Genomic DNA, 26908 nt, shown 5'->3' on the forward strand with positions numbered 1-26908 from the left:
GTGCCAGCTTTCCCCTAAGAAAAAGCAAAGCTTCTGATAATCGTTTGGGGAAATATATTCAATACGACTACGCCAGTCTAGATTATGCGTGATTGTCACCCCGAAGTACCGCAAGCTCTGCACCTCGACTAAGGCTTTTTCTCTCAAACTGTATTCAGAACTTAGAAGACCCTTCTTGTTAGTGATGTGCGTGTATGTAGACATTGTTACGCTGAAGGCTTTGGTAAAAAACTGGACGTAGGTGACGTCAGAGGCACCGTGTCAGCAGTCAGTCCTCTCTCTCTGCGCGCGCACCACTTCCTCTTCTTCCCTAGCGCAACTTCATCTTTGCGGCCAGTTACATTTCCCCCTGCGCAGCCGAAGCCCGCCGGGCAAGTTAGAGGTTTCACGAGGGAGGGTGGCAGGGCTTCAAGCCCGCAACGTGTGATAGCGCAGTCGTTTTCGAACGATGACCTGTCGTAGCGGTCAATGATCATGCAAGGTCCACCGTAGTTAGCTAACAATTTCTGCTGAAGCCCACGCCTTCGTAGCGGTCGCCAAAGCCAGACAGCATTGCCCGGAGGGTATAGGTAACGTGCCGATGGCGTTTATCGTAGCGTTCCTTAAAGCGGTCCTGCAAAGCAATGGTCTGCAGGCGCGCCATTCGCCAAGCTTAATTCTTCTGCGAGACACAGGGTTTCAGCGATGCAGGGTTCATCGCTTAGGGAAAACGGCAATGTGGTGTCCAGGGTGTATCGTAGTGGCCGGGCGTACAGAAGAAAGAAAGGGCTATAACCCGCAGTAACACGGAAATTTGAGGTAGAATTCGTTCATCTTCATCACCAAAGGAAGCGCTTTTCCTTTCGTCTCTTCTTGTCCCTGTCTCCTGTTGCAACGCTGGGAAAAGTGATGAAGGGCTATAACCCGCAGTCTCACGAGTCGCTGTATTGAAAGCATATGTGACAAAAGGCAGGATGATGTCCCTGTTCTTGTGATCCACAGCCATGTACATTGAAGTCATATTTGTAAACGTCATATTTATGCGCTCCGTCAAGCCGTTCATTTGTGATTGATAGCTTGTGGAGTGGCGAAAATTCGTTGCACATAGATTCAGGAGCTCCTCGACAACATTCGCCGTGAACTGACGGCCCGGTCACTTATTATAACCCGCGGTGGTCCATGGCGTAAGATCGCTTAGCGGAGCAGAAAGAGCGATACTTGATGGGCTGTAGCTGATGGGATAGCTGCCGTTTCGCAGAACCGAGTAAGATAATAAGCGCAAACGACAATCCAGCGGTTGCCAAAGCAAGACTTTGGAAATGGACGCAGTAGGTCGATGCCGATTAGCTCAAAGGGCACGCTAGGAGGTGGCACAGGGTGCAACAGACCAGCGGGAGCAACTATATGATGTTTGTAGCGCTGACACTGTGTGCAACTGACCACGTATCTGTCAATGTTCGATCGCATCTTCGGCCAATAAAAGCGTTCTTGTGCACGACGGAGCGTCCGAGCCGATGCGAGGTGACCAGACGTGGGGTCGTTGTGCAGTACGCGCAAAACAAGACAAACAGAGGTTTTGGGGAGCTACAAGTAGTAAACGTGGGCCCACTGAAGAATAGTTATTTTTTCTCAGTATATGCATTGCGTACACAAAAACGGCCGGCACCTCGACGGGTCGTGAGGCCCGGATCTTTCTGCTGTTCAGATCTAAGCACTTGAAGATCCGGAAACTGCAACCACAACCGAAATGTAGTCGTCGAAGTTGTCGGCGTCTCACTCAGTGGTGGCTAGAGGAAGACGTGATAAACAGTCTGCGCCGGCGTGGCGTTGACCACTCTTATGCATCACCTCGAAGGTATAATCCTGGAGGCGAAGGGCCGATCACCCGAGACGACCATTGGGACCACGAAGGTTGACAAGCCAACCGAGAGAGTGATGGTCGGTTACAATGCTAAACGGGCGACCGTGTAAGTATTACCGAATCCGCTGGATGCCGAAGTCGACCGTGTAAGTACGACCGAATCCGCTGGATGCCGAAGACCACTACTAGACATATAGACACGTATTGCCATGGGTTCGTTTCCAAAATGATTTTAATAGTATACAAGAGTATATTACCCCAATGATTCAAGAGAACCTCCAAAGCCAACAATGATGAGAGCTACAAAATGTTTGCCTTCAGCACACCGTAGAAGAGAATGTTTTCGCGGTTCAGCTCTTCGCTATGTTCTGTTGGCCTGGCGGCTTCAAGGCTACCACTATATGTCCGATCCCAATAAAGCAAAATAAAATAATGCCTTAATGCCGTTGTCTACACTCTGCTGATTGCGTAGCCTCTGTTGAGAACCGTTTTAACGTTGGTATAGAGTTCAAATGGCGCTTCATCAATAAAATGCAGTTGAAACAGACTGCTACAAAAGCCAGGGGCCAAATTAAGTAAGCGCAAGAGTTTCCGTACCAACTGGAGAGGCGCTGCGTGTTCTTTGAAGCCATCAAGCTTTTATGGGCAACAAAAAGCTCAAAAATGTAACTTCCGTACGCCGCTATACCGCAACAAGTGAATTTCTTTCCGATATTGAATTTCAGCACTCAAATAAAACAGATTTTTCTTGCGCTTTGAATTTAAAGGACGTTTTCCGAAACGTGTCTGTGGCGCAGTTGATTAAAGCGCTCGGCTCGGGATTCAAGGGATGGGGGTTCGATTCCCGGTGGAGATAGGATTTAGTTGTTTTCAACTATCTTCCTAACGGTAGACAAATAGGATTATGATGTGCTTTTCGGTTGATGGCGTCATTTGATTGACCTGCAGCTTTAGTGGGACAGTACGCCGGACGCCGTGAGTATGATCCATTAAAGGCTTTCACCTTGAGACAATCTTTAGCTACAGGCTGAAACCATCAGTGGCACCCAGCCCACGAGCTTCCGTATGGTGCGCAGTTCGTGAGTCGTTCTATTTATTTCCCATTACATTGAACAGACATCGGACCATCCTGCCCATTACGACACCCCAAACGTAGGTGCATCTCTGTGTTCCTGAAGCATCGTAGAGCTGGTGTGACGTCATGGGCGTCCGGGTGGCCGTGGTTGGGGGTGGCATCATAGGGCTGACATCGGCCATAAGAATAACGGAGACAATGTCAGACGTCGACGTCACCGTGGTCGCAGAAAACTTCACGCCGCACACGACGGGGGACGTGGCCGGCGGATTTTTCGAGCCGTACATCATCCATGGTGTGAGTGAGGAGACCCTCAGGTGAGTACTACATATATCGTGAGCACCATACGCATCCTATCAGTGATCAAATCCTTACTTCTTAACGAACGGTTCTTATAGGTTGCGTCACTCCATTTATGGCCATAGGGTTACTGGAAGAAGAGCTCTTACGTGACTCCAAATAAATAGTTTTACATTATCAAAGAAACACCTTAAGAAGAGGTTATAGCGCAGCTGCTTGCTATTTCAGTGGTTTCTTAAATCGAGGCGAGTTTGAAAAGTACGGGACATTTGATGGTAAAAAGTATGCTCGTTAAACCAAAGATTTCATTCATAGTTTCCGTTTCCTTTCATACCTAGCGTTTCTGCAGAATCACCGTTCACTTCTAAGCTATCTTCGGAATGCTACGCCAGCTTCCCTAATCCCTCACCGTATAAATTCGCCGGCAAGGAATTCCGTCATAGACAGCAGCGGCTCGAGCAGTAGTTGCTCGTCTTTTTCGGACTATTATTTGTTAAGTGCAAAGGTGTAACCACAGCATGGGTTATCAAAGCGTTCCCAAACAAAACCTTAAGTGTAACCCCTTGGTTTGGGTATAGTGATTTGAGGATGCGTCATGTCATGGAGGAGAAATATTTCAGGCGGCTGTTTCCAGCGCCGTCGATTTTCTAGTGCCCGTCTCAGTTTGGCGAGCGTTTCACAGTTCGCATCAGCTGAAATTATTGTTTTATAAAATCAACAAAAGGTCTCTTTCCATGCGGGCAAAGGGTACCCATCATTTTCAGCCCTAGTAACGAGATTACTTGCATTTTTTAGTGAAGCTGAATGAGACCGCTGCGTTGGTTGCTGTTTGCGCGGTGATGTAAGATATCCCCTTCTAGTCCCTTGTAACTGCGTCGGGGAAATATAGCCAGAGCACCAATCGTCAATCGTAGATAAAATGGCAGTTCTTGGTTTACGCGTTGAACGATTTCATCTGTGTTGCATGGTGGGCCTGACACTCTGCTATTAATCATGCACACATTTGTGCGGCTGATTTTGAAGCATGGGCGCCAGTTTTTAATATTTTCTTCTCTCGTTACTTTGTTTCCATAGCCTATAGATACAACTGACGATGTATTTATGCAGCTTATCATCTTTTTTCACACAATTCTGAATCGCAGCAAGTATTAAGCAGCTGGAGGAAGCAACGATTTTCCTGACATTGTTGTCTGTCACTCCTGCTACAGCCCAACCAAGTCGATAAAGCTATACAGGAAATTTCCTGTTGTCGCAGCAAAATTTCTGCGCGGCTTTTGACAGTGAACCTGTTGTGGCAACAGAAATGTCTTCAGTAACATATAAATGGTGTGTTTTTTCGAACATATAAACACCAAAGAACTACAATCTACGGGAAATTACTACGGAGCAAAACTACAGAACTACAGAAAAGTACTACAGAAAAGTCTGACGTTGCGACAGAGCTGTACAGAATACTTTATGGTATTCTCGACACGGTTCTGAAGTTTCGTCGACTGGGAACGACTACTGAATCGAAACAATACGTTCGTTGACTTCAAACGCGATCAACAAAATAGCGCTGCTGTCTCGAGAACATTTAAAATAATAAAATGGCCTTACGTTCTTTGAATATGCCTTGGAACAGCCCTTTAATAGGCCTCGAATAGGCAGTGAGGCATACCAACGATACTCGTCTCTTTTCTTATGCGCCCCGTAGTAAAACGTAGAAGGACACAATATCAGTGCTGCTCAAGTATTTCAGCCAAAGCTAAGAATTGCCGTCGTCCCAGTGGCGCAATGCCTGCGACAAAGGTGCATCGCTTGAGGTAGACAGAAACTGGAATGATCATTGGCTTGTCAAAAGGCAGTTATCTCTGGTAAAAACTAAACAAATAAGAACACGAGCAAAACAAAACATTTTTGGGATCCTTATTCTTTTTTATTCGCTCACCGACCGAAAGTTTCTGCGAAAGGCATGGTGAACCACACCGCGAAGACTGATCAGTGGTCCGGTCGCCTTCGTTTACGCCACAGCACTCACGGTCACGGCAGAGAAACAGTGCATGAGTGGCTTGCGCCACTACTAAATTTCAACGCCGCAAACGTTGACACCTAAATAGGCCCTACATCATATCGCACTCTTTTCTCGCTTTATCCTACGGCAAATGAAACACGGTCATCGAAAGCCCTACAGCAGCGAATTGTTTGATAGCGTACCGTCGGATCAGCGTAAATAGTTGATTAGGGGAACTTGTCAGCCCATCTCATCATCACCATCAGCCGGACTATACCCCCTCCAGGGCGAAAACCTCTCCCATATTCTTTATATTATACCCGATTCTGTGCTAGCTGCATCCACTTGACCCCTGCAAACTTCTTAACCTAAACCGCCCATCTGACTTTCTGCCGCCCCCTGCTACGCTTTCCTTCCCTTGGAATCCAGTTTGTTACCCTAAGCGACCATCGGTTATCCTCACTTCGCACTACATGTCCTGCCCATGGCCATTTCTTCTTCTTGATTTCCACTAGAAAGTCATAAACTCGAGTTATTTCTCTGACCACTCTAAACAATTCGAATTTCTTAACGTTACACCTATCATTTTCCGTTCCATAGCCCTCCGCTCTGTCCTAAACTTAGGTAGAACCATTTTCGTTAGCCTCCACGTTTCAGTCTGATTAGGTGAGTATACGGGAAAAGGACAACTGTCATATACTTTCCTTTTGAGCGATACCGGTAAGCTGCTAGTCATAACCTGGGAGTGCTTGCCAAGTTCTCTCCATCTTAGAATTATTCTCCTTCTTATTTCACTTTTATGGTCCGGATCTGCGGTTACTACCTGCCCTAAGTAAACATATTCGCCTACCACTTCCAGTGCTTCGCTACATATTGTGAACTACTGTTCCTTCTTAAGGCTGTTGAACATATTCTTTCAATTCTTCCCCTGACTTACATAACAAGGCAATATCAGCGAATCGCAGATTACTCGGGTGTTCTCCATCAACCCTTGTCCCTAACTGCTCCCATTCCAAGCCTCATGAATACTTCCTCTAAGCAAACTGTGAATAGTATTGGGTAAATCATGCATTCTTGCTTAATACCGTTCCTTATGGAAGTTTTGTTATTGTCTTTATGCAGAACTATGGTTGGTTGTGCAGCCACTATAGATATATCTTCCAGAACTGTCACGTACGGCTCGGCTCGTCTACACTCTGATTTCGGAATGCCTGTATGACTGCCGAGGTTTCTACTGAGTCAAATGCTCTTTCGTAATCAATGAATTCTACATATAAGGGATGATTATATTCCAAACATTTTTCTATCACCTGGTTGATGGTATGGATATGATCGACAGTTAGAGTAGCCTTTTCGAAAGTCTACTTGTTCCATTGGCTGATTAAAGTCTAAGGTTGCCTGATTCCATTAGCGAGTACCTTAGTCAGTACTTTGTTCGTAACGAATAGTAAGCTGAATGGTATGTAATTTTTTAAGTCCTTCACGTCCCCCTTCTTATAAATTAAGATAGTGTTAATGATTCATGTACCGTCGATGTCACATAGGCGCTGTGCATACAGTGTGGCCAGGTTTTCTAGCACGATACCCCCCTTCATTCAACAAATATGTAGTTATCTGAATTTCCCCAGCTGCTTATTACCCTTTTTCATAGCTCCTAAAGCTTTCTTAACTTCGTCCTTCGTTAATGGTGGGACGTATGATTGCTCTTCACTACTGTCAATCTCATAATTGTCCTATAGTACTTCGCCAACTTTGACTATCTTGCCCCTATTAGAGATTCCATAGCCCGCCTTGTCCCTTAGCGCATACACCTCACTTTTGTACGACATTTGAAAAAATACGCGTCACACTCGCCTACCAATATGATTTCTAAGGGCAGTTCAGCATTCGAAATCAAAAGCGCCAAGAAGTGTGTGAACTAATGCAGAACAGGGCAGGTGCCAAAGAGCCCCTGTTCTTTCCGCGTACCAGTGTTAGCCAAATGTTTGGTCGTCTCGTTTATTATTTACGCACCTGCAGGACCTGGTGTGTGGAGACGTTCGACTTCTACCAGAACCTGCAGGAGATGTACTGCAGTGACGCGCTGGGACTCGTCGTCACGCCGGCGTACAAGCTTGGAGAGAACGCCTTCGTGAGTCTGCGTGTCGACAAAGTTGTCGACAAAGGAAGGGGAAGAAAAAGATAGGATGAAATAACTGCAAGTTCTTGCTGAGTACCGATACATGGGCTGACAGAGCAAAAAGAAGAGTAACGTAACGCAGTCTCCGTCCCTTCCGTTTTCTGTGAGCCCCTACGTGCCCTGGTGCTCTCCGCAAGCACTGCAGCAATCCGAAACAAATCGGCGCAGAGCAGAAACCTTCTGCACAATAATAATCTTGTGAACGCATGACAATACCTAAGTACTGAAGAAAATACAGCAGACTAATTACCTATAGAATTTTGTAACGTTATGCATGTTGTCTGTACTAAATGCAAATGGTTATGTAATCTAGTACGATGAAGTGTAAAGTGGGCTTCGCCGCCGTGCTTCAATGCCAATGCGCTCAGCTGCTGAAGTCATGGACGCGGGATCGCATCGCGGCTGCGGTGACCCCTTTTCAATGGAGGCGACACACAAGGCACCCGTGTATTGTGCGATGTAGGACGCATTAAAATACCCCAGGAGGTGCAAATTTCCGGAACTCGACGGCATAGTGTCCCTCATTGCCCGTGCTGTTTTAAGACGTTAGACTCCTGCCTTATCGTATCATACTACGAAATGCCAATTCTTTAATTCGCCTCTAGAACAATCTAAGAAAATTGTTAGCTACACTGGTGTATACTTTCATTAACAAGGCACAACGCCCTCTCATCCGTAAAGCTTTGGTTTTGGGCCGGAAAAGTTATACAAAAATTTCAATGGTCATTCTGAAGTAAATGTTGCTGAGTACGCTACTGATGCTTGCATTACCTTGTAAAAGGCGCTCTTTACGCAGAAAAAAGAAAAAAGAAATGTAAACAGACTGTTTAAGAATTTATTTACATCCTGGAATTGCACTGGTAAGGCCAGTACTTTTCGTTAAAAGCCATTGGTTATATATAGTGTAACTATACCTTCGTACCTTTTATTAACTCATTGGCGATGCAACCTAATTATTATTGGAAAGTAGTTTTGCAATGTATGACCTAGGGAAACCTCTAATTTTTTTCTTTCGAGCATGTGCTGGTCTCAACGCCATTTGGCTGGTGCCTGATTGCAGCTCCTATCCCGATTTAAGTTATTGCCTGAGTGACGATCCTTGCATCTGAGACGACAGTCACTAACTAAACCATGTATTATTTGAGCATATGCGTTCAAATTTTGGCTCCTGTGCTGCAGCTGATTATCTGAATAAAAACAAAAAAAAAAAGATTAATCAACACCAGAGCTACTGGCAGGCGTGCAAAGCACAAATACGATACGCTGACAAAGTTCCGGGCAGCTTTGATGCAAGAGTGGCGAGGAATGCAAGGAATGCATTTGAAACCTACATAGAGATCTCAGTGAAATATATATATTGCAAAGACTAAGAAGTACATCTGAACGTTCCCTTCAGCGGCATTGCTATCGCTTCGTGTGTGTTCGGAGCTCGGCCTAGCTGATCACCACGGACCGCTATCCCCACTGCTCATTTGATCCCAGAGCCTACTATACTATATTTATCCCAGCGACGTTAAGACGTTTACAGATGATCGTGGAAACGGAATGACGACTCTAGATAGTGGAGGTGCCAGGACCACTCCGCCTCTGCATTATGTGTAATGAAGACGCTACCTTGTATAACGTCCAGTAATACCTATTAAAAAAGGTAAAAGGAAGAAAGTTGGGAGTAGCGCTTGTGTTATACGTGTTTTCTTACTGTTTGTGCTGTCCTTTTGCGCTAAATAAGATTACTTTTAAGACTGATCACCAACTAGCCCAAAAGTTTCCGATTTTAAAAAGGAACGCATTGACAAACGTAATAAGACAGTCTTTACGAACAGTCACCGATTTGGTACGTGTGTTTCCCAGCAGCCGAAACCTATGTACGCCGACGCCTTCCCGGAATACCGGGAAATGACTGCGGAAGAACTAGCTCGATTCTCGGGCGAGTACAGGTAAGGAAAACATGGCCTTACGAAAGAAAAGACACACTTGCTTTGAAACGAAACATTTTTTTGCTATTATGTTCGTTTGAATAATTCATATGAACACTTGTCAGGTAGTCGTCTGTGTCCTCAACAAGATGACATAGGTATAGTGGGATGCAAATAAGTGGGGAGGAGCAACAGTTGAAGCAGTCAAGATCAACATTGAATGACTCAAATTAGTACTTCATTCCAACGCAAAATAAAAAATAACTACTCCTCAAATACACTTAACCAAAGCAATGTTTGTTGCTGGACGAGTTGGTAGAGCTTTAATGAGAAACAGCTCTGGCAGACGAAGGACAAGAAGGAGACCACACAAAAAGGCAACTTCAGATCTCGATTGCCCTGACACCGCGTTCACAGCCGAAGCCCAGGTGCTAGATATCTTCACAGAATCCCTTTCCCCCCTTCTTTTAACTAGTGAAAAACTAGAAAATTGCTGCATCCGTTTCCCGGATCTGAAGCTGTCTTTTTCGGCGAAGCCTGTCCGCTGGACCTTCGAGCCTATAGAGCCAGCATGCCACTCTTACTTTTCGAGTCGGCACATTCTAAATTAGTGAAAAGAAATGTAATCCAGGCCACCTTCCACAACGACTTACGCAAATTCTGTGAGCATTGTCTAGAGCAGAGCTTCGTCAACCAAGATTACTAAATTCAGGGTACCCGGCCCTATACTGCTGTCTTGCAGTGGCTGAAAAAATGCACAGTTATGCAAGGAAATACCAATCCCCCAGGAATGACTGAGTTTAAAACCAAAATCTGGCTGTTATACTTTACATTCACCAAGTTTAACATACTCTTAAATGAATATGAAAAAAGGAAAGAGTAGAAGTATACGCCTCTCCAGACTTTGTAAGCAGGTTAATGGTTCCGGGTAAACAATTCCAAAATGCGCTGCAAAGCATCGGGATTCGTTTGTGGCATATTCTTGGGCGTCGTTTATTCAATCCCATTACATTGTGGCGAAAAGTTTATTGATCAGACAGGCAGATGATTAAACAAGAGGCTATTATAGCACAAAGGCAATGCTAATGAAAAAAGGTCTGGGAATCTCGCTATTCATTGTCGAGACTGCAGCCCCAGCCGAACTCTCACCGAACTTCGTGCAAACAGAAATTCTGACCGAACCCAAAAATCGACTCACCGAGAAATCATAGAAGCTGTCGCTATCAACAAGCAAAACGATGAATGTGCTAGCACACTGTCAGCTGTCCTGCTAGAAGAAGAGATTTCATTCCTCTCCGCCTTGCATTGATCCTACACATCATTTTACTTGCCCATAATGAATTGCTGCCTCCTTGTGCGCTCCCCTCTCTCGCTCTCGTCCGCCTTAATTTCTGCCAACATATGTCTTAGGTCTCAGGCTTTGCTCCCGTGCTTTGTGTGTTCCTGATGGTCACTGATGTCTATTTACCTTCAATTAATTTTAGCGTCCTTTTTTTTTCCTATCAAGGTTTTAGCTGCGGTGTTCTGTTCACTTGCCGCACAGCTGTCACTATGGTGTTAATTTTAGTGTCTTCATTATGTCGAGCTTTTTGTCATTATCTTAGCCGCGTGGATTGTTGGCTTTTCATTTTTTTTTTACCTTTGACTGCTCTTAGCGCCTATTTCCCCGCCAGTATTTTAGCCGCGGTGCCTCTTGACAGTTTTTTTTTTTTTTGCTCTGCCTTCGCGTTGCTGCAGTTTTTAATGTTTTCTCGTTTTGTTCTTTCTTTGTCATCCTTTAAGCCGGGTTAATTGTTGCCCTTTCATCTACATCATTTACATGCGTTTTTGCTTCTGTTATCCATCTGTTCGCTTCCTGGCAGCGTCACTTCTTGGTTGGTGTTAATAAGTTAGTTATGGCATTTGTTAGGCGAATGCGGAGGTTAGTTTTTTTTTTGTTTGTTTTTGTTTTTAGATGGGCGCATGCACCTCAATCCCGCGTTTTTCCGGCTGCATATAAGGCGCGGTTCAGCTGTTTTCGAAATAAAAGTTGTTAGTCAGCGCAGTTGTGTGTCCTCCTCCATTTTGTACTTCGTCTGCCAGCGCTGTTTTCCATTAGTACATACCCTAAGACTTCCTCCGGACAATCCGGTAGATGCTGTATTACAAGAGAAAAATTAGCGAAGCAATTCAAAATTAGTATTCTTCGAGAACTTACCCTTTCGGTGGTCACGATAAGGGTTGGTGCTGAGCACCACTTGGCATTTTTTTACGTTTGGTAAAAGGCACGAACGCTAATGCTGCCTTATTTTTTACAGTGCAAAATTTGGAATAATGAAAAGTTTTCAAGGAAAAGGGTCACGTATTATAAGAAAATCTTATAGTCTTATATTTTATTATATTCTAATGAAAATATAATATACTAATATAATATATGGAAATATATATAAGGAGCGTTTGCTGCATAACAGTGGTACCGCGGTTACTCTATTCTGCAACGGTGAAACATAGCACAGCAACTGGAAATATAAAATGACACCTAATTATAGTATATCTATGTCAGAACGCACACAGCACGATTTACAATATGGCAGCAGTGCTAACAATGGATGGTTGAAAATCAGAGAGGAAAACGCTACCTTTGTACTCAAGGAACAATCGTACTCCCAAACGCGGTTATATTTATAAAGGCAACGTGCAAGCAAGGAAATTATACTTGGACATGGTGACACTGTTCGGAGTTGACATGATTTCTCTTCCTTTCCCTCGGCAGTACCGGCGTGTTCCTCATAAGCATGACGGTTGAAGGAGAAAAGTTTCTTCCCTACCTGATGCAAAGGCAAGTATGCACTTCATTAACTTCATTATTGGTGAGGTTAGATGCTAAACCAATTTCGAAATGCCTTCATGACTAGTGAGGTTTAGACTTATGCTATGTGTTGAGTTTGGGTATATTCTGAGTACCATTCAATCATCTGTTTGACATTATGGATATGATCTATTGTAGAGTAGCCTTTACGAAATCCTACCTGATATACTGGTTAACTGAAATTTAAGGTTGCCCTAGCTCTACCCGTGAGTAGCTTGGTAAACACGTTGTATATAGTAAGTAAGCTGATCAATCTGTAATTTTTCACGTCTTTGACATCCATTTCCTATAGAATAAGTAATGCTAGCGTCCTTTCACTTTCCGGTACTCTCAAAGTCCTGAGACAGTACACAGGTTAGCCAGTTTTTCTAGCAAGGTCTCTCCACCACCTTTCAGCAAATTCGAATTTGCCTGATCCAACCCAGTTGATTTTCTTATTTTCATTACTTATAATGATTCTTATATTTCGCTGCCGGCAGAATATTTGATGGCTCTCTCATTATCATAATGATTACAATGACTACTGTGCAGATCAGTATAGAAATCTCCACTACTTTGACCATCGTAACCAAAATGGTAACGACATTGACGCCTTGTCTCTTAGATCATACCTGACATTTTTGCTCATGAACCCAACCACCTAAAAGGAGTTACCCGACTGGGCAGTTCAGACTACTCTATATCATGTGATCTAGTGGCGTCACATAATCTGTCAAACAATTAGTACCCAGCTAAGTTACCCGGACCATGAAAAAGGAAATAACAAGAAGAATAAAATTGGGATAGAGCGCATTTGGCAAGCACTCGCAGATTATGACTAGCAGCTTACCGGTATCGCTCAAGAGGAAAGTATACAACAGTTGGATCTTACCTGTACTTACCTATGGGGCTGAAACGTGGAGGCTAAACAAGAGAGTTCTACTAAGTTGAGGACAGCCCAGAGGGCTATGGAACGAAAAATGGTAGGTTTAACTTTAAGAGATAGGAAGCGTGCAGAGTGGGTCAGAGAAATAACTCAAGTTACCGACATTCTAGTGGAAATTAAGAAGAAGAAATGGGCATGGGCAGGACATGTAGTGCGAAGGGAGGATAACCGATGGTCGATTTGGGTAACAAACTGGATTCCAAGAGAAGGAAAGCGTAGCAGGGGCGCCAGAAAGTTAGGTGGGCGGATGAGGTTAAGTAGTTCGCGGGGGTCAAGTGGATGCAGCTAGCACAGACCCAGGTTAAGTGGAGAAATATGGGAGAGGCCTTCGCCCTGCAGTGGGTATAGTCAGACTGATGATGATGATTATATGTAACCTGCCAACTAAAACGCACGCACGCCAACTACGAAGTTTTGCTCACAGCGCCAACGGTGGATTTTCTGGAGTGCGGGGCCTCTGGCGCTATCGTGATAGAAGGGACCGCAAGTAACCGCTCCTCACCAAACGCGGTCCCTCGCTGATGGACTGCAGGATAAAAATTCGTATTGTTATGAGGTTTTGTGCACTTCCATATGTGAAGTTTGGTCAACAATGCGCCAGTCTACGGAGGGTAGAAACATGCGTAGCCAACTCACAGCAAGCAAAGTTTCATATTGGCAGGGTATTTGCACCCGAGATTTGCACCCGAGACAAGTGAGGCGGCATTAGCGTGATGGTGCTGATACTTTTGCGCAGGTTTGCTGCTCGGGGCGGTCAGTTTAGAAATCGCCTGCTTGACTCTCTGAATGAGGTAAGCTAAACTTCTTTTGCATCCTCGGACTGTAAGCGTAAATTCAAAAGGAAAAAGCTAACCTCTAACCGTAGGGCACACTACCAAATCGATGATAAGTAGCATGTAGTTTTTGTTAGGAGCTACGAAGTGCACTCTATGTATTTATTGCGGAAGTTCTCTGAAAATCCCTGTGCCAAGCCCTTATCAACCCTCGATGCGCGCGAGGCAAGGCGAAAATTGTGAGCTGTGTGCTTGAATGCGCGTCGAAGACAACTACACTATAGTTCACGCTTCATCGCACATTTCTGATGTTATAAGACTCGCTGCCTTGTTGTTCAGGCTAATGTCGTGTTTGTTTGTCTTCCTGCACCTTGCGACAATAACTGCCTGTGCTAGAGCAACGTAGGCGTGCAGGTTTGTCTTTCAGCGAGTCAGGCGAAATTTCATGGAAAGTGCAGTAACGTACGCAAAAAGCTTTTTTTATTTTTTTTTTTAAATTCTACTGGTCTGTATTGTCATGTATCATTTGTTATCTACAGCTACCTCTGCGAAAGCCGCGGACAGTGTTGGCTGCAATGCCAAGCACTCTTAACCTGATTCCATATACGTTCCGGTTATAAGTGCAACAACTAAAAAAGTTCCAGTCGGCCGCGACTAAGCGGGGAAAACATATTTATTCCATTATTACAACACCACAACTTATAAGAGCTAATTTTTTTAATGTTCCTCTTATAACTTGCTCCTATGTGGAACCAGATGCAGAGTGTATCAAGTGCGGTTCACAATGTATGAATGAAATCAATGAAATAAGTTCTGATACTGCGAGTAAAATTCATCAAAACATCACAATACTACGCGAACTGCACCTCCCAGTGTATTTCTCGAGGCAGTCAGATGCGAGAGACGCAGAACGCAAGATCAAATATCTCTCGCTAGCGCGCAGCCATATACATTTTCAATAGCATCACGCCTACGTCGTCAGCATGTCAATAAATTGTTTCAATCTCCCCCGCTTACTCATCGCCTACGTCTGGCAATAGTGCGTTCACAGTGCTTCATACAATATCAGTATCATTGCAGTACAAGAGAAAATTAAGTACGGGGAGTTTCGCATTCATCACCATTAAGATCCCCCTTTTCCGACCGCTGAGCTAAATGCAGGCTTAAAAGAGAAGAGCTCCTTCGTGACAGCCACCAAACCACATCGGCTTTGCCTCCACGTCTCTCCAGGCGCCCCTATACATGCCTGTGCTGGTCGTTACGCTTCCTATTATGTGCACCCTCCTCGCAGCTCGCCAGCGAGTTCGACGTGGTCGTCAACTGCTCCGGCGTCGGCGCAAGGACGCTAGTGCCGGATCCGCTGGTTGTTCCGGTCCGGGGTCAAACTATTCGGGTGAGCGCGTCCTACCCGGCAAGTCTATATCGCTAAGGCTTGTCGTGCCTAGGATTCAGTGATCAATTCAGTTCCCCATTATCCTTGATCTGTCATCAAAATGTGTTGTGAAACAACACTTGATTTTCAGACGTTCTCGAGCCATACTGCGCACGGCAGGAACTAACTTGGGCCAGCAAAGCTTCAGTTGATTATGTATATATCGCAAAGATAGAACTAAGTCAGAGTAACGTATACCACCCGGAGTACGGTGTGTGCGTGACATTTCAAATTCGACCTGCGCCAGGGGAGATCATATATGGCACGTGTGACAGTCGACTATACCATACTTGTGGTTGCTTGCACAGAGCTTTCCCTTTGCTCTTTATTATGTAACCTGCCGTAGCGGCTTTGTCTGCGCCAGGGTTCAATAGGCCGAGCGGGCCCGTTTGGTGAAAAACATAAGACGTGTTTGAGTTATGCATTGTCAATGTGGTACTTTTAAAGATGGTATAAATTAAACGGGAGTCCTCCACGCTTCGGATGGTAGAACTCTACACCTAATTTTTGTCGAACGTGAGTGTAGGTAGGTCACGCATTGGGTTTTCTTTTTTTCAGTCAATTTATAGTGTGCCGCTTGGCAGAACGTCGGACAGAGGTTTTTGAGTGTAACGTAAGGCAATAATATGACCACGCTCATGCTCAACAACAGAACGGCTTTAATGCAAAGTTTTCTGTTGTTCATCTGGTTGCCACAGGTGCAAGCGCCCTGGATTACTTCCATTGTGGTGGCGGGAGATTACTACATCATACCCAAGTAAGCTGGACTCCTAAGACAGTCAGTCAGTCAGTCAGTGAATGCTTAAAGGGATCTCTGAACTATGAGTGCGTGTATAACACTTTCAACTCGACTGTGTGAAAGGCCACCGGCGTCGGCGTTGTCGCTCTGAGCGAAAAATCACGAGGTGATAGTTGGCAGGTGACCCGGCCAGGCACTGAGTGGTAAACGCGTTGTGATGACGTCACAAGACCACGTGACATGGATCCGCAGTCCTCCGGGACTCTTGGATCCGGAGTCAGATGCGCTATCCCTAGGCCACGTACACGTGCGTACGACTTGGTTAAATGAGATCTTTATGTGAGATTGTTTTTTGCATAATATGGCAGCTTGCGACTGCAGCCTAATCGGTATGTGTTAATCAGTAAAGGCGTAATTTAAGGGTTTATTGATTGGCCATATAGCAAAGTGCAATCACGCGAACAAAGATCCGCAAGCGGAGATGCATGCGGGCGCCATTAACACGTTCGCCTCGTGTCCTTATAGACGAATTTTAAAAGTCACCCCCCCCCCCCCTCTTTGTTTTTTTGTGGTTGGGGAGATACGCCTTAGCTAACCAAATAGTTTAATTTGAGAATCTTCTTCACTCATCCTGTTGTTTTCTCCTGAATATTGCTCAGTAGTAAAACTTATTTCATTTAACCTCCGAAATGCTCTCCTTCCGCTCTTTATATTAATTTTAATGTACATTTTGTTTGGGATAATGCGCTTGCACGTTTCATTATATTATGCATGCTTGTGTTTGTGTTTCTGTGCGTGCATGTGTGCGCATATTTTTTTTTGTTCTATTCTCCTACAACTCAGCGCTGACGACATCGTTCTGGGTGGAACATCTGAGTACGGCAACGATACCTTGGTTCCGGACACTGATTCTCGAGAGAAAATATGGAAAGGATGCCTGGGCATCTTCCCAGAACTCAAAGTTAGTGTCACAAAGCTGTGTTTCTTTCCCTACGGTTTCGTTCTATAAAGCTGTAGATTTCTTCAGTGTAAAAAGTAGTTATTAATGTCTACATCGAGTGTTCTCCCAATTTACTGGACAGGAAAGCTGCGCATATTCGTTGAATCTTCACAGCTACCGAAAAATTTATCTCTCTAGAGCTTACATCCATGACAGCCACCTCTGTCGAGCAGTCCGTGTGTTAAGCAAATTTGTTCAACTTCGAGCTAATCACAATCTGAAGTATAGAATAATGAAAACCTAAAGATTCGCGAAGAAACACCCGAGGTGGAGTATAATTCAGCCAACGGTATAGTGACTTATTTTGGGAAAAAATACATTATTGACGTTTCATCGATGACATTAATATTCACCCCCTAAATTGTAATCTACTGCGCCCATACGGTTTTGTTCTAAATACTTTACATGGTGTTAGTGAATGTCGCTTTCAAAATGTATGTGTAAATGCAAGGGCAGCGTGAATGCGGTACTCCTCAAACTGTTTTCTGAAAATTGTTCTTAAATGATAACCGCGGAGATTATACATAACTAAGACCCTCATAAGCTACCTCGCGCTCCTAATTTCCGACCTACTTCAGAAATATGTAGCGTTTATTTTGTTTTGGCTCATTTCTCTACCAATTCTTATGTTCGTTTATTATTCACAGCTATCACATGTCATGCACGTCACGATTCGGAGTTGACAGCCAATAACGTTCGATGGCAACCAAATGTGGATGGGTTAATAAAAAAGAGGAAAGAAAAAATTCAAGCCATTCGACGCGGCCTAACGTGCGTATCGAGGGTTAGCTCATGAAACCACCGCTCAGGGCACGCCTGAATTGCGTGCGTAAATTGAGGCTCTACATGTTTCAGAAACGGAGACGCGATACGTTGATAATACGTTAACGGAACTGTTATTTATTTTGCTGAATGAACGTCGGCTATGGTTTCTATGAAATTCACCTTGAAGGCGTGACTTCGTGCTGGAAACTATATGCCACTCTGTAGTAAGAACGTCTGGACCTGATGCTAATCTTAATGGTAAATTTTGTTGCTTCCTCTGTGGAAACGTTGATTAAAGAGAATCACTGGATTGTGGTCAATTTACTGTTGTCAGATTGAAAGGGGGCTTGACACCTGAATGTGCTGTGCCCCATAGTCTCACATAACTCATCAGCCCATCATCATCCGCTCCACACCTCCGGCAGCCCCCCCCCCCCCCCCTCCTCTCTCCGAGGCCAAGGGGGGTCTGGGGGAGCGTTTTGTGTTCGAGGTGAGGGCCCTACCCGAACAAGGGGACCACCGCGCGATGCCCCCACAGGAGTGGGCTGCATCGAATGCGAAGACGGCCTGCGGCGCCATCGTGACATTGAGCCAACGAGGCGTTGAACCTTCATGACCACACAACAGGAGTCCCCAAGGAAGACCGTTCCCTGCAATAGAATCATATTGAAGCAAAGTCTTCCAGGAGTAACCGTGTGGTTAATTCTCTTATACAGCTAACATACACGCAACACTTCAGTTGCACTGTTCATAGATATGTTATTGATATGATAAGTCATATTGATATTACACACCGCCTGTAATCAACCAGTTTGTCAGTATTATAGAGCATGCTTTACCGTGCCCCGTTGAAAGTTTTTAATTGTTTTTTTGTTTTCCGCTTTACATTTCTATTTATTATTTGTTCTGTTTTCAGGATGTTGTGATGATGTGGTATGCATGGTGTCACGTGGTAGGCAACTGTCTCAAAGCTGTGACAAACGCCTGCTGTAAAGATAACGTCAAGGGGCGCTTGCAGCATAACCCGGAACTCGCTGAATGTGCGCAGTAGACTGACGCTCTAAATGTTAAACAGATAGAATGCTAGCGGAGTACGGCACCAACTATACGATACGGTATGAGAGGCTTCACGTACCGTAACGACTTCAGCTATGAGGAACACCACACCGTATAGTATAGGCGTGCACTTATTTTGATCACTTGAGTTTCCAATTGCCATGCACAAAATCTTACTTCAGTCTGGCGTTTATTTCCGATCACCGCGTGCCAGAGATTTCATTCCGCGAATTTAATGATTAATTAACCGATTCAATTAATCTAAGCTGTTCAATGTGCTTTGGCTTGCGGGCCTCAGTGCTGTATACTAAAAAGTATTATGATACGCTCATAATGGCGACGCCGGACAAAAGTCGGCCAAGCTCTATTAAATTGGACAATAAGCGGCAGGATCTTTTTATTTGCATTATAATCTTAGCGCCTGGTAGGTCAATCTTTGTCGCTTCAAAATGTATACAATTAGTTTCAGGTTTTGTGTTTGCCCTAACAGCCGGCTTGAGCGGTATTGATGTGAGTTCACAGCACCTGTGTGTCACATACTGTAAGAAACGAGGCTTGTCCAGAATCTCTGTACGTTTGGTGAGTTACTGCGACTAGAGAGAAAGGGGTAGTGAAGGGTGGGGGGACAGGCAAATGCTTTCAGTGTTTCGCTTCCGAGGGCAGGCCTGCGATCCACTACGCGTCCGGCAGACCGGCAAAATACTCCCATGAGGATATACTTAGATGGCAAAAGGGCTGATGTAAGGTGCACGCAAATCTTCCATCCCAGTGGGCTAACCTGTCGCTTGTACGGGAAAGTGCCGCTATGATCAGAGTATTCTATGGTATGCCTGTCAGTCGCTTCTTTTAATCTGCACAGAACGGAAAGATCCTGGGGGACTACGTCGGATTGCGACCCATGAGGAATCCATTGCGCCTGGAGCTGGAAAACAGACGTCTCCAAGACGGAACGAGAACGGTGAGGAGAAAAGTCCCAGGTGGCTCTTAAGAGCGACAAGGCCTTTTAGGCTAGTTCTCTAAGGTGTATTTGACAGACCTGCCTTTTTTAGACGCATTTAGTTTTGAGACATCCTATGATGTAGTTCGCTTAGCACACACCGCGCGTCCACTAGCTACAACATCCACGGAGAGACTGATCGAAGAGCCCCAGCACACCCTGGAGCCTGGTAGTCGGCTGCGTGTGGCAAGAAACGCCTGTAAAAGTTTAGCACGCCGAGAAGACGGCGAAGGCCTTTAGCTGTGGTGGGTTGGAGGTCATTTTTCAGGTCTGAGATTCGTTGAGGCAAAGGTCGAGTTCCATCTGATGAAACTTCATGGCCGAGGAATTTGACCGCTAAAGCGCCGAGCGTGCTCTTTGGGTCATTGGCGAGTAGGCCGTGGTCATCGAGACGTTTGAAATGTGGACGAAGGTGTGTGTGGTGTTCGTCGGCGTTACGTGAAAAGACCAATATGTCGTCAAGATAGACGAAGCAGAATTCGAGGCCGCGGAACACTTCGTCAATGAAGCGTTAAAAGGAGTGTCCAGCGTTATTCAGGTCAAAGCTCATGAAGGGAAACTCGAACAAGCCGAAATGGAATGATTGCAGTTTTCGGGACGTAGTCCGGCTTGACGGGTATCTGTGTGTAGGCTTTCACCAAGTCTAACACGGAGAAAATGTGGCAGTCATAAATGCGTTGGGCAAAATCCTGTATGTGGTGAACGGGGTACCTGTCCGGAATGGTGCGGACTTTAGGGGAACGGCAGTCCGCACAGGGCCGCCAGCCTCCAGTTTTCGTCAGGACAAGGTGAAGTGGCGAGGCCCATGAGCCGTCGGAGCGGCGGACGATTCCCTCACGGAGCATAGTTTCGAACTGTTTTGGCTATGTGCATGTGGTCTGGGGCAAGGCGACGGGCGCGAAATAAAACCGGGGGGCCTGGGGAGGTCCGGATGTAGTGCACAGTGGTGTGCTGCACATCACGAGGCAACTCGATAGGGCGCATCAAACCGGGAAATTCGGCGATGATTACATTGATGCTTGGCTGCTTAGTCGTTCGCTGTCCTGGAGAAGAATGTCCCGTTGTCGCGTCGATGGCACGATCATGACGGCAATCCGGAATGAAGTTCTAGTGCGTCAAAACCGGTTTGCCGCGCTCAGCTCTAAAGGCGTAGGAGGATGGATACCTTGAAGGTGGGCTCGTGGGTAGCAGCAGATATCGGAGCCGCTGTCGACAAGGAACCGCTGCTTTGTAATTTGGTCGGTGACGAAGATGCGATGGCCTCCAAGTTGGCCTTTCTCTTACGTCCAGCGGAGCAGTATGGTCGACATGGTCGTGCTCTGTCCCCGAAGCGTCGACGGTAGTTGCACCGGTCGTCGTCACCAGGCTGCTGCGACGGAGTGGTGTTACGGTCATGGCTTTACGGGTGGCGCGTCAACAAGTGTTGATCCAGGCATGGTTGAAGGGAGCTAAGCTGTCGATTGATATCGTCGATACGGCGCGCAAGTTCTGTGGTGTTCAGCGGTGCGGTGACAGCCTGGACTGGGTGCCAACTGCAGCAAAGAGACCTCGATGACGCGATCAGCGATCCCGGCAAGTTGGTCAAGAGGTAGCGTAATCTGAGCCTGCAGATATGCCTGGACGTGCGGTGGAAGTCGTTGAAGCCAAAGTGTTCGCAGTAAGGAATCCTGGACTTCCATGTTGCCTGCGAGAGCACGCATGTGGTGAATGAACTACGAAGGCTTGCGCTCGGCAAGTTCTGGGGACTGTAGTTGTCGCACCTTCTTGTATTCCGAGAGTGACAGGCGACGGGTGATTTCAGTCTTGAGGCGTTCGTAAAGGTTGGCTGTTGGTGGGTTATTGGGAAGGATATCCCGGACCTCATTGGCATAGCGGGCATCGAGGTGGGCGACGACATAATCGTAGCGGGTCAGGTCTTGCGTGATATGTGTGCGAGAGAGAACTCGGCCTCGACTTGGGCGAACCATAACTTGGGTGAGTCGCATCAAAACCGCGGAAGCTTGACAGTGACACGCCAAACGTCATGTGGGGCAGCGGGCGGGATGCCGTCTGCCGGGGTTCTGACGTCCTCGGCGGAGCCGGCAGGACGCTGCTGCACGGAACTGTTGAGTTGACCATGCCGTTCCTGGAGAAAACTTGCTCTTGCTCGTCCATGGCGATGCGTTATTGTCCGTTGTCCCGGTCACCAGATGTGGGACGTCGTTTCTGCAGAAGAATGAATCCCAACATAAAAACGTAACTGTTTATTCGATTAGCGGTGGCAGCGGACGAGCATACCAACTCCATATCTTACTCTATGCCAACGCCACACTCGTCTCAGCAGCGGAATGGAAAAGCCCTACTTCCCTGCCGGGCAGCCTGTCTTTGTAGCTGCCGTTGGTGACGCATGCTTCGAGTGACGCAGCGGTAGTGATGTGCTTTATCGGTAACGCAGTCCAGCATGTGGCCGTGTTACGCTGGGTCGGATGATAAAAAGGCGGAGGCTGCGCGGAAATATGCGCAGAGTGTGTCGCCACAGAAGAAACAGGTTATCATGACGCATGGGTTCCCACCGAGAGCACCATACGAAAGTTGTGAATATTCTGTTTATTGTCCGTACCTTCTTTCTCGCACAATGCAGAACTTGCAGGACGTAGGCAAGCTTTGCAAGCAAGAACGTTGTTTGCAAGGGCGAGCAGACACCGAGAGTTCCCGACCCATCCACGCCAGGGTTTGTCGCCTAATAGCTACAACTTCTGAATCCTAATGTGTTCCATTTTTGCGAACCTGATGCAGAGGAATCCCTAGGCAGTGTAGGGGCCACAATCCCAATTTATGCAACCAAAATGACTTGGCGTCGTACGCCATGGACCCAACCAGAACCCTTTGGATTTGCTTAATTAAGAGCCGCGCCTTATATCGCACAAAACTGTTCAGTAAAATGCAAAGCCTCGAGTATACACTCTTTTTGTCAGAACCGACAAGGGCGACGTCATTAGCATAGGCTAAAATCTTAATTTCAGATTGAGCCAGGGAGGAACCTCGAATAGCAGCACTGTTGATAATGCTGAGACAAAGGGTTCAAGATATAGGGCGAATAGCAAAAGCAACAATGGACACCCTTGGCGAGCAGATGATTTCAGTGGAATCGATTTGGTTAGCTTTTGGTTAAAACTTAGCCTTGTGTAGGAGTCTCACTTTATAGCACAGCCTTATGTCATTCATCAAAATATCTCCAATATTTGCAAGCTGCAAGATCGCGAACAATAAATCGTTTGAAATAGGAAGAAGGGAAAGAGAAACTCTTCTTGATTGATGACCTGACAGCGCTTTACGGACTAGGCTCTCCACCACTTCGTTGCCTATGACACCTACGAGTGAGGGCACCCACTTGAAACCTGTTAAAAACATCTGCTCGGCAGGGTATGCATCAAGAACAGAGAGCTAATGGGACAAGTCATATTAGGTACCCGCGCTCTAACCTTTGAAGGGCGGATTTAAAATCCGTCACGTCACAGCAGGTTGAGCCGGACATGACTACAGCTTACGTAAATGCGCCTCAAATAATGGCAACACTTTCTGCCATTATGGAGGACACGACTTCACTAAGGCGTACACACCATGAATTATTCAAAGAAGTAATCTCAAAAGCCGCTCTATTAGCTCCTCGGACCTTCCCGACAGAACCACCAGTGAAGAAATGCTCAAGTACGAGAAAACGTGTTGCCGCCATAAGGGAAGCGTTTAGAGTGCTCGTGAAGTATACTGACCGTACAGTTCAGACTCGAAAGTGCTGCAGGGTGGTTTCAAACGCTTACTTCGTCATCGAACATGGAAATAAGAGCATTAAATGCCAAGTGGACTCGAGAGTCAGATCATGCCCCAGCTTATCATAGCATAACACACTGGGTGAGACATGTCGTTATAGACAGGCTAAGTCCAAGCCCCTGTGCTTCGCTTCCTTTCGGCTACCGCTGACTTCCTTCATGTATACGTCGTAACGAGCTTTTCATTTTCCTTCCCTTGCCAAACCCACTTCAGGGATACAGGCTGAAATACATAAAGTATGTCATACCTCCTTTCGAAGTTGAGAGAGTCGACGCCATCATTAGAATGGCTTACAAAACAACAACGGGCCTGGTTCGCTCGACTCCCAACGAAGAGCTTCTCAAACTCGGGATCCACAAGCACAGCGAACTTCCCAAATGAGGCGCCTGTCTAGCACGCCTGCCGGTAGAACAATACTTGAGAGACTAGGTATTGAGGCCGAACTCCTACAGGACCTCCCTCAAATTATTCCACGCGATATCCGAAAGAGGATCACCATCAAACCTCTTGCTCGGAACAAGAACACCCGCGCACATCAAGGCCGAAGAAAAGCACGAGGTAAGAGCCGGCACAAGACCCTGATCCGGCTACAGGATGTCGTCTACGTCGACGCCGCAGAAGACGCGGTAGACCCTAATAAATATTCGATATGTGGAGTCACACACCTCAGCATTAACCCAGCGAGACTCGTTATGGCGGAGACGGTTTCCACATCCAGACCTCTAGCGGCTTAGGAGGCCGCCATCTCCGAGGCCATCGCCTTTACCAATGCAGCAGCCATATAGTAAGCGACTCCAAACTGGCGATCAGTAACTTTGCTAGAGGTAGATTCTCCAGTCCCGCCTCACAAATACTCAGTGAAATGAGAGAATTTCCTCTGTTGAAAGAGATCGAATTAATATGGACCCCAGCTCATGCGGCGAATCCGGGAAATCAGGCTGCCCACCAATACGCTCGAGAACTAGCCGGCCGAGCGGTGGCGCAAAATCAGAAGCCGGAACTCTTCGGTGAGCCAGTCGTACCATACCACGAACTCACAGCACATTACAAAGCAATAAGAAGAACACTCCCACCAGCCCTTAAAACACTGACCAGACAACAAGTCATATGGAGACAGCTACAGACGGGGACCCTCCCCAACCCAAACTACATATCAAAATTCATAAATAAGGATATGAATCCCTTCTGCCGGTTTTGCGGAGTGAAGGACAACTCCTAGCATATGATCTGGAAGTGCACAGCCCATAAGCCTCCCTCAGAAATCTTACCTCATCCCTCTAAAGAAGCTTGGGACAAGCTAAGGTCCAGCGATGACCCTGGCATTCAGTTCAAGGCCGACGAATGGGCCGGCGTCGCCAAAGGTCTCCACGGCCTGCGGCACGCTAGCTGACTTCCCCTATTCTTCCCACTTATTGTGAATAAAGTTTTATCAGCCTATTTGCATTCAAGCATTTGTTCACGTACTAATCTTTTGTTTTTCATGTAAAAGTTTATTTATCGTATTTCAGCAGTTCTCTAATTTCTTAACTACTCCGTTCTTTTTTCGTCCAAGCGCCTATGATGTACAACATACACTTGTGATAAATGAATGCTTGTTAGCTCAGCAACACTTAAATATTTATTTACTTTTATTTTGCTTTTTTTCTATTAATGCATGACCCAAAAACAGGCCCCTACTCGTGCTCGCTTTGCGCAGTTGCCGATCGTGCATAACTATGGTCATGGCGGGTGCGGTCTCACCTTATCCTGGGGCTGCGCCGGCGACGTGGTGCGACTTCTTCGGGACGTCGTCCGACAGGCTCGGAGGAAGAAGCGCTCCATGCTCTAACCTCCAAATGATTCCCACGACATCTCAATAAGAAGCACCGCTTATTGGCCCACTTACAGTTGGCATCTTACAGGGTCATCTACTGTATGCAGCTATGATGGTTGTGGCATATGTTTCAAAGTAAATACGACACCTGAAAAACCTACGACTAGAAACAAATTATTTCTTATTGCTATAATTTGCAGATCATTTCTTGCAGTCGCTGATAATTAAAATAACCGCGGTTGTGCTAACATGTGTCTAATAATCACCTCCTCGAACATGTACAACGTACACGAGTGTCCCGTTACGGAATGCAATTATTGCTTCTACTTTTATTACCACTGACAATTACGGTTCGAAATGGTCTCTGTTGGTGCAGATCCTACGTACCGCTTGTCACCAGAGAACGCCGCTAAATCTTTCTACAATTAGGTCATGCCTGAGAAATCGGTCCAGATGTCATGCTTATTTACTTTATTTCCCGAACTCACAGCGAAACCATAGTAGGCAGTATTCCGTACAGCTTTAAGATCAGACTAAATAAAACTGCATCACAGACAGATAAAAATGGGACTAGTCGAACATAGAAACTATATAGGAGGCAGAATACGAATCCATGCCACTGAGCAAGCTTTGCGGAAAAAAGCAATCATAGACGTATCATGCAATTTTGGTCATTGGTGTTTGCAAACCGGAATGTAGGCGGTGTAATTTACAATAACATTAATTATAAACATAATGTACCTGTACTCAGCTATGCGGCTGAAACGGGGAGGCTAACAAAAAGGGTTCCACCGAATTTTAGGGCAACGCTGAGAATTTTGAAACGGAAAATGGCAGGTGAAACATTAATAGTTAGGAAGCGTGTAGAGTGGGTCAGAAAAATAACTCGAGTTAATGATATTCTAGTGGAAATAAAAAATAAGAGATGGGCGTGGGCAGGGCATATAGTGCGAAGAGAGGATAGCCGATGGTTTCTAATGGTAACAAATTGGATTCCAAGGAAAGCGTAACAGGGGGCGGCGGAAAGTTAGGTGGGTGGATGGAGTTAAGAAGTTCGCAAGGGTCAATTGAATGCAGCCAGCACAGCACCGGGTTAATTCGAAGAATGTGGGAGAGGCGTTCGCCCTGCAGTTCGTATAGTCTGACGGAAGATGAACAAATCAGTGAAAACAAAAATAAGAAGCGAAACACAAGGATGGTCTGCATCCTCCTACGAAAGAAAAAAAAAAGAGGCCATAGTAATGAAACGCGAATTGGTTCGTATTCAGATATGTGGCGCAACAAACACAAACACAAGAGAAGATACACAACACACGCGCACATGATTGCGCCACATATCTGAATACGATGCAGCACCAACTAGCCCCTCAAGCCGTTATTTTGCGAATTGGTACTCGTAGGAAGTGTAAGGAAGACCGCGTTATTGATTTATGGTAGACACTAGCCTTAA

The 26908-nt window shown here is 45.8% G+C and overlaps 1 protein-coding gene and 1 pseudogene across 1 annotated transcript; one reads left to right on the forward strand and one right to left on the reverse strand.

Moving 5' to 3' along the window:
- Nucleotides 1–3002: 3002 nt before the first annotated feature.
- LOC146178381 (D-amino-acid oxidase-like) lies at nt 3003–26908 on the forward strand. The gene is made up of 10 exons (XM_084579685.1): nt 3003–3232; nt 7228–7339; nt 9239–9324; nt 12056–12121; nt 13813–13867; nt 15141–15242; nt 15980–16038; nt 16864–16981; nt 19701–19799; nt 25342–26908. The coding sequence occupies exons 1-10, from the start codon at nt 3042–3044 to the stop codon at nt 25471–25473; spliced, it is 1020 nt and encodes a 339-aa protein (XP_084435811.1). The 5' UTR covers nt 3003–3041; the 3' UTR covers nt 25474–26908.
- LOC146178382 (uncharacterized) lies at nt 19118–22148 on the reverse strand (annotated as a pseudogene).

Source organism: Amblyomma maculatum, chromosome 9, assembly GCF_055883805.1.
Source record: "Amblyomma maculatum isolate TAMU_Amacu chromosome 9, ASM5588380v1, whole genome shotgun sequence".
Classification (NCBI taxonomy): domain Eukaryota; kingdom Metazoa; phylum Arthropoda; class Arachnida; order Ixodida; family Ixodidae; genus Amblyomma; species Amblyomma maculatum.